General features: G+C 45.8%; 1 protein-coding gene across 1 annotated transcript in view; it reads left to right on the top strand.

The window, feature by feature from the left end:
- INPP5E (inositol polyphosphate-5-phosphatase E) overlaps window positions 1–13,139 on the top strand; it is a 262,442-nt gene extending 249,303 nt beyond the window's left edge. The window contains exon 11 of the mRNA XM_078641914.1: window positions 11,935–13,139. Within this exon, the coding sequence (XP_078498040.1) occupies window positions 11,935–12,067 (133 nt within the window). The 3' untranslated portion in view covers window positions 12,068–13,139. The remainder of the gene's footprint in view (window positions 1–11,934) is intronic.
- Window positions 13,140–13,621: the final 482 nt, after the last annotated feature.

Below are 13,621 nucleotides of genomic sequence, written 5' to 3'. Positions count from 1 at the left end.
GTCGCTAATCCAGAGGTTCAGACCGCAACACTCCCTGTCAGCGAGAGTGTTCATGCAGTTAATAGGCATGATGGCCTCCTGCATCTTCATAGTCCCGCACGCAAGGTTGCACATGCGTCCCCTCCAAGAATGCTTGGCAAATCAATGGACACAGGCTCAAGGACAACTGACAGACCTAGTGTTGGTGACCGGTCGGGCATACAACTCTCTGCATTGGTGGAATCCACACAACCTTTGCAAGGGACGACCGTTCCAGGAGCCGGTGCCACAGATTGTCCTAACAACGGACGCATCTCTCCAAGGGTGGGGAGCGCATGTGCTCCACTACACAGTGCAGGGACTATGGTCAACCCATCAACAAAGGTTGCACATCAACTACCTGGAATTGATGGCAATCTTCATGGCGCTCAAGTCCTTCAAGGTGCATTTGTGCAACAAGGTCGTGTTGATCCGGACGGACAACATGACAGCCATGTACTACATCCAAAAGCAGGGCGGTACTCACTCACCACAGCTGTCTCATCTGGCTCAGAGCATGTGGAAGTGGGCCATTCAGAGGAACATCTTCCTCATGGCAGAACACCTCCCGGGCAAGGACAATCAGATGGCGGATCTGCTCAGCAGATACAGCCATCAAATGCACGAGTGGGAGATTCATCCATCTGTACTCCACCCGTACTTCCAGCAATGGGGTCATCCAGAGATAGACCTGTTTGCCACAAGGGAAAACGCAAAATGCCAAAGCTTTGCCGCCAGGTTCCCTCACCCAGAATCGCAAGGGAATGCGATATGGATGAACTGGTCAGGCAAATTTGCGTACGCTTTTCCCCCAGCGTCTCTCATTCCGCTGGTGGCAAGAAAGCTAAAGCAACACGCGATGACTCTCATCCTGGTTGCTCCAACATGGGCACGCCAACCATGGTACACCACGTTTCTAGAACTTTCCGTGGTACCGCATCAAAAGCTGCATCTCACACCCAGGCTCTTGACGCAGAACCATGGCGACATTCAGCATCCAGATCCGCAACAGCTCAATCTGGCGATCTGGCTCCTGAGGTCTTAGAATTTGGCTACCTCAACCTGCCTCCTGAATGCATGGACATCATCCGGGAGGCAAGGAAGCCCACGACCAGAGCTTGCTATGCAGCAAAATGGAAGAGGTTTGTCATTTACTGTACTAACAACAATATCAACCCGCTAGATGCATCCATCCCTAACATCATTTGCTATTTGTTACATCTTTACAAATGCAATCTAGCGTACGCTTCCATTCGGATACATCTATCCGCCATAGCGGCTTATCTCCAGAATAGGCAGCACCTCTCTGTTTTCAGGGTGCCTGCCATTAAAGCCTTCCTGGAGGGACTGAAGCGAGTCATTCCTCCAAGAACTCCACCAGCTCCAGTGTGGAACCTCAATGTTGTCCTCACTAGGCTGATGGGCCCACCTTTCGAGCCACTGCATTCTTGCGAAATTCAATTTCTGATGTGGAAAGTGGCTTTTCTCATTGCTATCACGTCGCTCAGACGTGTTAGCGAGCTGCAAGCGCTCACAATCCAAGAGCCCTTCATCCAAATACATTCTAACAGGGTAGTGCTCCGCACTAACCCCAAATTCCTTCCCAAGGTGGTGTCACAGTTTCATATCAACCAAACTATTGACCTGCCAGACTTCTTCCAAAACCCACAAACCGTGGCGGAAAGAATGCTTCATACACTAGACGTTAGGAGGGCGTTGATGTACTACATCGACAGGACTCAACCATTTCGAAAAACACAACAACTTTTTGTTGCCTTCTCACCACAGCACAAAGGCAACCCCATCTCCAAAGCAGGGATAGCCAGATGGATAGTTAAGTGCATTCAAGTATGTTACCAAAAAGCTAAGCGCACTTTATCAATTCCCCCAAAAGCGCACTCCACACGCAAAATGGGGGCATCCATGGCATTCCTAGGGAACATTCCCTTAGAAGACATTTGTAGAGCAGCCACTTGGGCTACACCACATATGTTCACTAAACACTACTGTGTGGATGTGCATTCCAAACAGCAAGCAGCTGTAGGACAGGCTGTTCTCAAAACACTTTTTCAAGCTTCTGCAGCTGGCACGGGCAACCGCCGTTAATGGAGGGACTGCTATGTATTCTATGCATCAGATATGAATTTAGCAGCCCACATGCCTCGAACTGAATATGCTACTTACCAGTATGCATCTGTTCTTGGCATGTAGGGCTGCTAACATTCATATCGCCCGCCCTCCTCCCCGGTGCCCGTAGCGGCTGCAGACACTCTCTTGCATTCATCATTAGCATGGACATCATTTACACTATTTAACTCCATCACTGCCACAATGGCTAAAAACAATCTGGGGATGGAGCCGATGCCCATGCGCACTGTAGTCCAGGGGAGGAGCCACCTATCTCGTGATACTTCGAAGACTCTTCCAGGACAACAATGTGCAATCATCCGGACCCAACACTAGGCGGCGATCTATGCATCAGATATGAATGTTAGCAGCCCTACATGCCAAGAACAGATGCATACTGGTAAGTAGCATATTCAATTCTCCTGCTGACCTCAAAAATATCTTCTTTTGGGAGACACCTTCCAGTACAATGCATAATGGGTAGTGGAAGCTCCTGAAGCTTTAAAGGGGTAGGAGTCTCTGTTCACTATTCTCCAGGATAAGCCTATCAGGCTGCACTTTCCCCTCATTTTTATACAGGTTCTTAGAATTGTGTACTACACTTGCTGCGATGCAGTATTGAGATAACTTTTTCTGGAGTTTGGCTTATGAAGGGTGCTAGTCATCACGTACACATATGGTCAGTTTGTGCCCCGTGTGTGTGTGTAAGATCCTGGACAAATATATGGAGATTAAGTGTTTTGGGTTGCACTCATGCAGCTGGGTATTATTCTAACGTTCATTACTTCAATGATGATTCTTCAATTACAAATCAGGACTACAATTAAGTAACCATTTATGTCTAAGGAGGCTTCAAATCCAGGAGGGCAGACAGGAATGTGGAGATGGCTGTGAAGTCCTTGGTGGCCATGACGTTTTAAATCAAGAAATAAATCTACTTATGTTATCTATATTCTCTAGTCACTTCTTAGGGTCTTTACTGGTCTTGAATTTCTTTATTATGTGTTGATAATTGCAAAACAAATGTAAAAATGTTTTCATAAGTAATTGGAGAAACATAACCTAGATTGTAATGTACGTCGTGCCTTCCATATTATTAAAGATATGCATGAGGCACTCCGTTCTAGAACTTATTATAATCTATATGTGTAGGCCATACCATATTCCAAGAAGTCGCAGTTATAAGATGTTCACAATTAATGTAAGATCATCTGATTTCTGAAGTCACCTCAACATCATCCTCTGAATATTGCCTGAAGTCACCTCTGCGTCATTCTGAGTCAGCGACGTTTAATTCAAATGAACGATCAGAGAATGCAGCTTGTATTTTCTGAAATTTCCCCATAATTCTCTTGGTTGTGTTTTGGTATTAGATGTTTAAAATATGTTTCATTGGTATCATAACTTTATGAAAAGTCTTTTACCCCATCTCCTACCGAAAACAAAAAAAAACTTTCAAAGCAATCCCACACTTTTCCATCAAGAATACAAACTAATCTTTGAGAGCTTCTCTACTTAAACCTAACAGTGCAGCACTACAACAACTATGCTTTGTAAAAAGTCAATTACACGTTCCCACTAGGAACTAACAATAGAGCAAGTCAAAATACAGGCTAATGATAATGATAATAATACCAAACCTTATAATCCCAGACCAAATGGGATTCACCACAAACAGTAATTCTGAGAAGAGTGCAACATTGGATAAGCAGATGGGAGGAGAGATACTAGGTGGAGGTGAATTTGTCCATTGACTTAGAGAAGGTGTTTGATTCTATCCAATGGAAGTGCACTTTTTGCGTACTAGAGAAAGAAGCTATAGGTCCGACATTTCAAGCATGGGTTAAATTCCTCTACACAGGCCCAAATACTAATATAAGAATCTATGGAGCAACAGTGTGCTCTTTTCATCTGAAAGGGGGAATGGGGCATGGCTGCCCCTCTCTACCTTCCTAGTTGCCCTTGCAGTGGAGCCCTTGGCCTGTTGGATATGACAGAACCCAAAAATACAGGGTTTCAGATGGTAAATGGAACAGGGGGATACAGTATTGCTATATGAAGATGATGTCCTCTCTTACATGACACTGCCACATAGGACAAAACTGGCCCTACTAGAGGTTTTTGGGGAATTGCACATAGGGTACAAAATAAATAGGCAAAAGACTGTAGTGTTCCGAACTCAAGTGTGGGGAAAATTAAGGGACATTTACAAGCCAACTAAGAATAAGAGCTGACGTTTTTCGAAATCTGGGGATATAGGGTAATTATTGCATTTTGTATAGCGCAACAGCTACATCCGACGGAGGTGTCACAGCGGTAATTATTATCTGGGAATGGAGGATACTTTTTTCAAAAACTCAGAGTTCGGTCCTCAACAAATTTAGAGAAGAAGCAGCCTAGACGCTAGCAAACATTTCCACTCTCACTAATGGAATGGGCGGCCTTGTTAAAAAGTTATCCCTACCACGCTCTATATACTTATTACTCCATATTACCTACCAGATGTCTTCTTCAGGGAACTTGAAAGGGAGTTGAGAAAGCTGAAGGTATAACTTCAAGAATAGCACTAACAGCCTTATACAAGATGGTTGTTATGGGGGGACATAGCACTCCTGAACATCAGATACTATTACTGGCCCTTGCAAATATATGCAAGAGCCAGTAATGACCTGAACAGGATTCTAGTTCCCAGATATCCATATCCAAAAGAGATGCCCACAAGGACTAATCCGTTTGCAGACTGAAATGTAAGATAACATTCCACAAACACCTCAAAGCTGAAAACACTGAAATGTCCAAAGAAGCAGTCAAATCCAAGCAGGATCAGATAAGTCAACTAACAAATCCTATTCACAACACTGAGAAGCAGAAGCGTAGCAAAGCATCCAAATGAGGAGCTTCACTCTCTTAATATTTTACTACTGCCTCAAAGAATCCAATACTGAAAACAAGATGTCAAACAAAAGTTGAGTCCTGAGACATTCTAAAATCCTGAAAACACATGCAAGCACCTTGCTCAAGATGAGCTGCTGCAAGCGATAGTCTATTCTCAACTCTGCTCCTGTTCATTCTGCAGATGTAAAACGTCTGGGCCAGAAACTGAGGAGGCATTGGACTCTTCCTGTGTCTTAAAAACAGGGAGTGGCAATCCTTGTCACGTCACAGCCATGGGAAAGGGCTTCAGATTTTGCTGCTACATCCTCAAAACACATACGAGCCCATTAAACAAATATTGAATTTAGATGGATATCTGCAAATAATAGTTATCTGTGTTGTCCTTCTACAACCTGAGAATGCGGATGTTATGCCAGCTGCCATTTTGCAATCTTACTCTGCTCTCTGGAGGTCTGAGTGAAATTGTTCACACGAATGGCTCCCTAGGAGAGCCATATATAAAAATCATTTTTACCTAGGTTTGTTAGCTCTTGACAAATTGATAATACGTTGAATGCACTAAGAACCCATTGCCACATTAATGAACTGTTTTTACGCACAATCGTTTTGCATTTCTTCGGCATAGAATCTCATTCAATAAGCATGCAATAAACCTACATTCTGGTTGCAGGAGAGAATACTGGATGAATTCAGAGCATTCTCATTTTAAGAATCATATGGGTTATCAGCTGGCTTTAGTTACATAAAATTGGATGTGAATGAAAAATGTCCTAGTAATCATGACGGAAAGTTTCAATTATATTAAGGACGCAGAGGTGAGGATTATGCTTTAACTTTCTTTATTCCTTTCTCCAGCAGATTTCAACTTTAATAAAAAAACTAACATTCCCATAAGTCAAATAGCACAACTCATCCACAATCCACCCATAGGCAGTCCCTGCAGACCCAGAGAGCATGTGCTTCCTGTGAGACTTCCTCTTTCTCGACTGCGACCGTTCTATCCTCAAGCCCTGTTAATCCATCTTGTTACCCTCCAAACCCGGAAGAAGCGGAGAAACAGCCATTGACTCGTATTTCAGGGGAAACTCAGGAAATACAGCAGACATGAAGTATCTTTATCAGAATGCGAACATTAACAACTTCAGACATCATACATCCTTAACCCCATTTAAGGACCTTAAATTAGAACTAGGTAAATAGTCCGAATCATATACTTATACCATATGATGGTATACTCCTTTCTGGTATCATAATTCCTCCTTTCCAGGTTGAGATCAGGTCTCTTGTAGCCTTGGGTGGGAATAATCCTTACCTCTGCGTCCTTAATAGAATTGAAACTTTCCGTCATGATTACTAGGAAATTTTTCATTCTTTGTCTGGACCGGAGACGAGGATTATGCTGTCTCAAAGTTACCACCACAAACGAAGCTATGTCTACGACAGGCTTAAAGTAGAATCTCTTGAACATAGAATTGGATGACCAGTCTGCAGCATTTATGATTTCTTCTAACCTGGCCCCTAGAGAGAAAGGTTTTGAAGCCATAGCTCCCCTCCCCTCACTGAATGAGCACCAAACTGAAAAATAGTTATACCTGCTTCTTGCATCACCCATCTGATCCAACTGGCTATAGTTGGTGGGGAGACCGCTTTAAAAGGCTTCCTAAGAGTGATCAACCACTGACGTTCCCCTGGTGGACGGGTTTCCTCAGTAATACTCTCATATTCTTTGAGACAGCGAACCACACACAGCTTAAGGGAATTATCAAAGGCTGGATAGCTCACTATCCTGGAATCCGTCTTGGTTCTATGAACAATGTGGAAGGTAACTCCCCGAGGAGTGAACACCCTGCACAAAATGTTAAGGGCTCTAACTCTAACGAAATTGCCGACCTATAAGAATTGATAGTGCGGTACACTAGACCATGAGCCGCTAGAGAAACCAAGAAATTCATAATGGCTACCTCTTCGCACCCCATGGGATCTTGGTCATTCAGAATACACCAACTGACCCATCTGGCCCGTGCCGATTGGTAGCGCTTCTTCGTGCTGTCAGCCCAAGCTGCTCCCAGTAGCCTCTGAGCGTCGCCCGAGAGTCTCCAGCGATGATTGAAATCCGCCAAGCCACCAAGGGGCATCCTGCCTCGCTGGACAAGCGGGTGAGGACTGCCCTGCAGAACCCTCAGAATAAATGGATCCCTGGGTAGTAGGATTGGAGAAAATCACAGGAAAGTTCCAGAAGAACTGGAAACCATACTTGAGACCTCCAATAAGGCGTGATTAACATAACTTTCACCTGTTGCCTGTGGACTTGCGCCGTGACCCTCCTTATCGCGAACGGTGGAAAGGCGTACCCAGTCTCCCTGAACCAATCTTGGAGAAAAGCATTGGTTGCCACTGCAAGAAGGTCTGGTTTCCAACTGAAGAATCTCGGTAGTTGGTGGTCCGGACAGGATGCAAAGAGGTCCATGTAGAACGGGCCCCATGAATTATGAAGTCTCCAAAAGAACGGTGGGTGAAGTTGCCACAGGCTCATGTCTGACCAGCTCCGTTAGCACCAGTCCGCTATCATGTTGGACGCTCCGGGGAGATACTCTGCCATCACCGAAATGATGTGGGAGAGACAAAACGTCCAAAGCTCCTTGGCCTGGTCCGCCAGGGCTTTGGACGTCGTTCCCCCCTAGATGATTGATGTAGCGGACTGTCGAGACCTTGTCCATCATCAGAAGGACATTGCAAAAGACCTTCTCCTTCGTCCAACTCTGAATGGCGAAGGAGCCCACCATCAGTTCTAGGCAATTGAGGTGGAAGTGACTTTCCTCTGCAGACCACTTTCCTCCTGTAAAGGAGTCGCCACATCGAGCCCCCCAACCCGACTTGCTGGTGTCGGACTCTATCACTAAGTCTGGATCTCATCCAAAGATGGCTCTGACATTCCAGGCCTCCATATGATCTAGCCACCACCTAACTTCTGTGCGTACTTCCTCCGAAATGGGCATCGGTTGGAATACTGAGCCCTCAGCGAATTGACGGGTGTTCAGGCTTTGGAAGGCTCTGTAATGTAGCGGCCCCAGAAAGATTGCCTGAATCGATGAGGCTAGACCAACTTTTTGCCTCAAGGAGGTGGAGGAACGCGCCAACATCTGCCTGAGCTCCCTGCGAATCTTGGTCATTTTCCTCACCGGGAGACTTAAGGTGCGGCCTCCGAGTCTATGACAAAACTCGAGAGTTGCCTGGCTAGAGGGTACCAGAAGCGACTTCTTAGCATTGACCACGAACCCCAGGTTCTGGAGACGGTCTACTGTCTCCTGCAACCATGGTGAGAGTCGGTGTGGACACTGCTCCAAGAGCAAAATGTCATCCAGGTAGATGATGAGGTGGGAGCCTTTCGCCCAGAGTGTCTCTACCACCGGTTTGAGCACTTTGGGGAAACACCATGGGGCTGACGAGAGCCCGAAAGGGAGGGATGCGAACTCGTACACCCGGTCCTTCCACCTGAACTGTAAAAACCAGCGGTGCGGGGGAAAAATAGGGACCGCCAAATAGGCGTCTTTCAAGTCCAACCGCGCCATCCAATCGCCCGGTTGGAAGATGGATGCTCTTCATCTTGAAGTGACGATAGACAAACCATTGGTTGAACTCCTTTAGGTGTATCACCGGTCTCTGGCCCCCGTCTGTTTTGTCCACCAGAAAAGTATTGCTGAGGAACTATCTAGGTTGGAGACGTGTTGGTACAATCGCTCCTTTTTGCAGCAGATCTGCCACTTTTCGATCTATAAGTATGCCTTGATCTTGTGCAAAAACCAGCGGTTTGGGCCGAACAACTGGTACATGAGATCTGTAAAATTCTATCTGAAACCCTTGTATGGTCTGTAACACCCATGCATCGGAGGCAATAGATTTCCAGTTGCTTGCGAAAACTGCCAACTTGCCTCCCACCTTTAGATGGGGAAAGGGGAAAAGGATCACGTAAATTGGCCGGGGATTGGCCTCTGGCTGCTCTTCTGGCACCAGGACCTCTGTAACTTCTTCTCGACTGGAAGAACTCTTGTCTGCCTGGATCCTGGGTCTTTTTACCGCCTTGCTGAGAGCCTTGGGCATAAAATCGTCCAAACGAGCGCCCTCTACCACGGCCGGCCCGACAAAAATTCTAGGGTGAAAGACTTTTTTTAATAGAGGCTTGCGTCTTGTCCAAGGATGTAAAGGTGGCGACAAATTTGGTGAGCTCTTTAATGAACGGGTCTCCGAAGAGCATGCCCTGTGCCACCACATGCCCGCTTCAGAGGAAGCCAAGTCTCCTAGCTTGGGGTCAACCTTCAGCAGAAAGGAGCGTCTGCTCTTGGTAGAAAGGGCACAATAAGCGTTCCCGAAGAAGACAATTGCACGTTGTGTCCAATTAAGAGATTCTTTCAGGAGAAGAGAAAGGGGGGTGCCAGCCAGTTTGGCCTCCTCTGCCATTTCTAATATTTTCGTAATGGTACCTGATATATCCAAATGTTTATCCTGACAGGATTTCCATGAACGAACAATCCCTTTCTTTGGATCTCGTATATATTTTTGGAGGAACGTAGCCATTTTGGGATCCACCTCCGTTGTTAGTGCCACCTTACCCGGTAGGGTGGGTGAGGGCACTGCCCTGAGACTGGCTCTCACCTCTTTCTCCAGGGGCTTGCACAAGCTCCCTGGTACAAAAGCTGAGACCTTGGGAAAGGGTGCCCAGTCTGAGGACCAGGAATAGACCAAATCCTCTGGAACCAGCATGTCCGCAATTTCCTCGGGTTGCCTGGAGTCCAAAGAGGGGGACACCACAGGGCACACATGTCTAGTGGGGCCTGCCTCATCTGCAGATTCCCCTAAGGAATCTTCCCTTTCTTCTTGTACCGAAAGAACTTCTGGAATATCAGGGGCGGTGTCTTGTCTCCCCCCCCCCCCCCCCCCCCCCCCCCCATCGAGGCATGCTAAGAAAGCTTATTTCAAGCGCTCATGCCTGCGGTGCTTTCTGCTTCTGGGCGCGTTGAGGTTGACCTGCTTGGCAAGCTTAAGCTATTTGCATGATGCAACCCATGGCTGCTGTCACCACTTGACGGATGGGGACATCCACTGCGTCGCAAGATTCATCCTTATGGGGAAGAACCTGCATAGACTTTTCCTCTGCATATTCTTCTTCCATGATGATGAATGCAAGCACGGCCTCATCACAGTTATCAGTATAAGGCCCTCGCTCTAAGCGCTAGTGATCTGCCCTCTATGCGCTGCTGGAATATGCAAAAACAACAGGTGATGGACAGAATGCAGAAGAATGTCATACATTCACCCCAGTACAGAGATCTGGGCCTCGTTTTTTTTGCTCATCATGCCTTTCCAGTTTGAACCCAGCCATATGCAAATCAGTCTTGACCCTGTGCCCCATGGGAACAGTCCAGCCCGAACTGCCAAGCCAGGTCCTCCCTGGACTGGAAACAAGCATCCAAGGATCGGTTTCGGGCTTTCAGCCCTCATCAGCCTGGATAGCTTGATTCCAGTGGCATGGAGAGCACGGGACTCACGTCTGAGCATACACGTCCCACTCGGGGTGACAAAAGCAAAAACAACAGGTGATGGACAGAATCCAGAACAATTTCATACATTCACCCCAGTACAGAGATCTGGGCCTAAATCCATCGTTTTTTTGCTCACCATGCCTTTCCAGTTTGAACCCAGCCATATGCAAATCAGTCTTGACCCTGTGTCCCATGGTAACAGTCCAGCCCAAACTGCCAAGCCAGGTTCTCCCTGGACTGGAAACAAGCATCCAAGGACCGGTTTCGGGCTTTCAGCCCTCATCAGCCTGGATAGCTTGATCCCAGTGGACTGTTCCCATGAGGCACAGGGTCAGACTGATTTGCATATGTCTGAACTGGGGTGGCAGAGTGGGCTAAAGAACGGTGATGGATTAAACCCAGATCTTTTGACTGGGTGTGAGTGTTTGATTGGTTCAGATGCTCAGTCCATCACCACCCCCTTTTGTACCGCTGGAATATGCAGCGAGAAAGTCTGAGGCCTAACAGTTTTGGCGTGTCCAAACATCACTGACTTTGGGCACGCTAGCTGGAATTTGCAGAAAACCGCTAGGGGCGACCCACCCTACTAGCAACGGGTGTATTAACACCTGGGCCAGCCCCCGTTAGCCTCGTAAAAAGAGAAATGATGTATATAGGCTTTTGTGGCGTTTCGTATACAGACCTGTGAAGCGAGGCACGGAGCAGATACAGACCCACCAGCGGCGGGCGTCAAGGCTTCCAGGCAGCTCCGCCTGTGTGTGCGGTCGCAAGCTGTGTCCGGCGCTTGATGGGCTTCACGGCTAGTGTACCTCAGACCAACGAGACGCATGGACACACGCCCCCTGCCAGTTTCACTTGCGCACCACACCGCTGCCCAAGACCGAAGCAAAGCAGAGCGAGCGATTCTGCTCCCGTGGTGCCGATTGGAAAAAATAAACAGGCAATTAAATAACAATTGACCTTACAAAACTATACTGCATTAAAGAATATGCTCAAAACCTATAACTAACAGTAAATTCCCCGACACCATAAGGAGCGAGAGGAAAAGTTACTTATCTGCTGAAGCAGGAGAAGAAAGAGGAAGTCTCACAGGACGCTCACGCCCTCAGGGTCTGCAGGGACTGCCTATTGGTGGATTGTGTTATTGACTTATGGGAAGTCAGTTTTTTGATTAAAGTTGAAATCTGCTGGAGAAAGGAATACAGAAAGTTAAGCATAACACTCGCCTCCGGTCCTGACATAGAATTCAGTATTTGTATTGTTGATAAATTGTTTGTTTTTTCAAATGTTATATTGTTGATTAGAAGTTAAAAAAATATGTCTTGATTGTGCTAATACTTATTCTTCTTTTCCTCAGCATACCACTTTCTGCAGGGCAGTTTGACAGAGAGCTGTATTTATTAGGTATGAGAAGGCGAACAACCAGGGAACAGAGAACGCGCCAGGCACTCAAGGACCAGAAAACCAGTAAAGTTTGCAGCATTTCTTGACAAGGTGGAATGGTATTTTATGTTCAACTATTCCTCAGATCCTGAAGTATGTCGGAATTGGCAGGATGATGACCGTTTTGAAAAGAGGACTAAAGGCTAAGCCATGATTGGGCCTCCAAGGGCTAATTGTCTTCCGATGATGGATGATTATCGGCGTGATGGTTTCTGCAAAGCAAACAATCCTTCGGAGGTCACAAAGTTGCTCTTGATGAATTCATCTATTGCAACCACCAGAATATTTACCACAGAATGTCAAAATCCAAAGTTTGGAAATTAGCATATATTGTTGAAGATGAAATTCCTGCTGGTCAGATGAATCGCTTTGTTAGAGGGCCTGTCTGTAGTATAATGGTGTTGCCGCAAGAATGTAACTGTTGTCCTGCTGGTAGCAATATTTGGGAAATGGAGACAATTGGATGAGGCTCTGCAGGCGTTTTCAGACCAACTGTGAAGACTTGGTAGTTTACAGAATGACAATGTCTGTCAAACCACATATTTTCAATTGTAAGAAATTTTTAATTGAATGGAATGAGCAGTGCTAAGGTATTAAACCACCAAAGAAACTCACAGTTGGAGAAAATCAGAGAAAATCCACATATTAACAAGTCCTCGCTGAGAGAGCGCTAATATAAGTTTGTCACTATATGAATTCATATGATGGGTCTCAGCTTAGAACCATTCTACTGCCATTTTGCTTGTTCGTCAGTGGCATCAAAGGGCACCAGTGGAATGATTTTGGACCAGTGAGCCGACGATTCACAACCTTGGAAGATGTAGGTAGATGTGGACTACTACTGTTTTGGACTGCCTTTATTTTAATGTCTCTTTTTTTTATACCTGATGATACAGGAGAATATGGTTTACAGAAGTGACTGATAATTGATGTTCTTTTTGAAGATTTTGTTTCTCAACAGTCTGTGCAGAATTGGTCTTTTAAAGTAGTTTTGATAAGGTCTTTTTGTAGGGACGCTTCACACTCGAGATCAGCTGCAGCTTCACTCACCTGGCCTTTCGCCTTTTTATGTTACTTTTTTTTAATTTATTTTCAATAAAATTAATATATTTTTCCTTTTGAATGTTGCCTTATTACATCGTACCACAGGTACAGCACTGACATGAACAATGAACTTTAAATAACCAAATTAGTTTCTACAGCCAGGGATGATCACCTGAGTCACAATTTTAGAATAGTACCAGCCTCTAGGCCAGACCTCAGAAACAACTCTTTTCAGTACATACTGCTATAGATTACGTGTTTTGCACATTCCTGCACTTTGAGGTCCCCATAGCCTTATGAGTGTTTACAAAATGTCTGGTGGTAGTTCCAGCATCTTTGCCACACTGCTATTCATGTGTTTCCACACCTAGATGAAGGGTTAGTGAAGAGCAAAATCCAAGAGCAATGCCCCTTTTTCACATTTAGCAAGCAAGATCTCTCCACCACACATTAGGCTCCATAGTCCATGGCAACAATCTCATACCTTCTAGAAGAGAGTGATAGCATTTCAAAGGTTGAGCCTCCTCTTTCCCAGAGGTTATGTTCTCAGACGGCGA

Source organism: Lissotriton helveticus, chromosome 5_1 (assembly GCF_964261635.1).
Source record: "Lissotriton helveticus chromosome 5_1, aLisHel1.1, whole genome shotgun sequence".
NCBI lineage: Eukaryota > Metazoa > Chordata > Amphibia > Caudata > Salamandridae > Lissotriton > Lissotriton helveticus.
The sequence above is the reverse complement of the archived record's forward strand: the minus strand, read 5'-3'. Positions and strand labels throughout refer to the sequence as shown.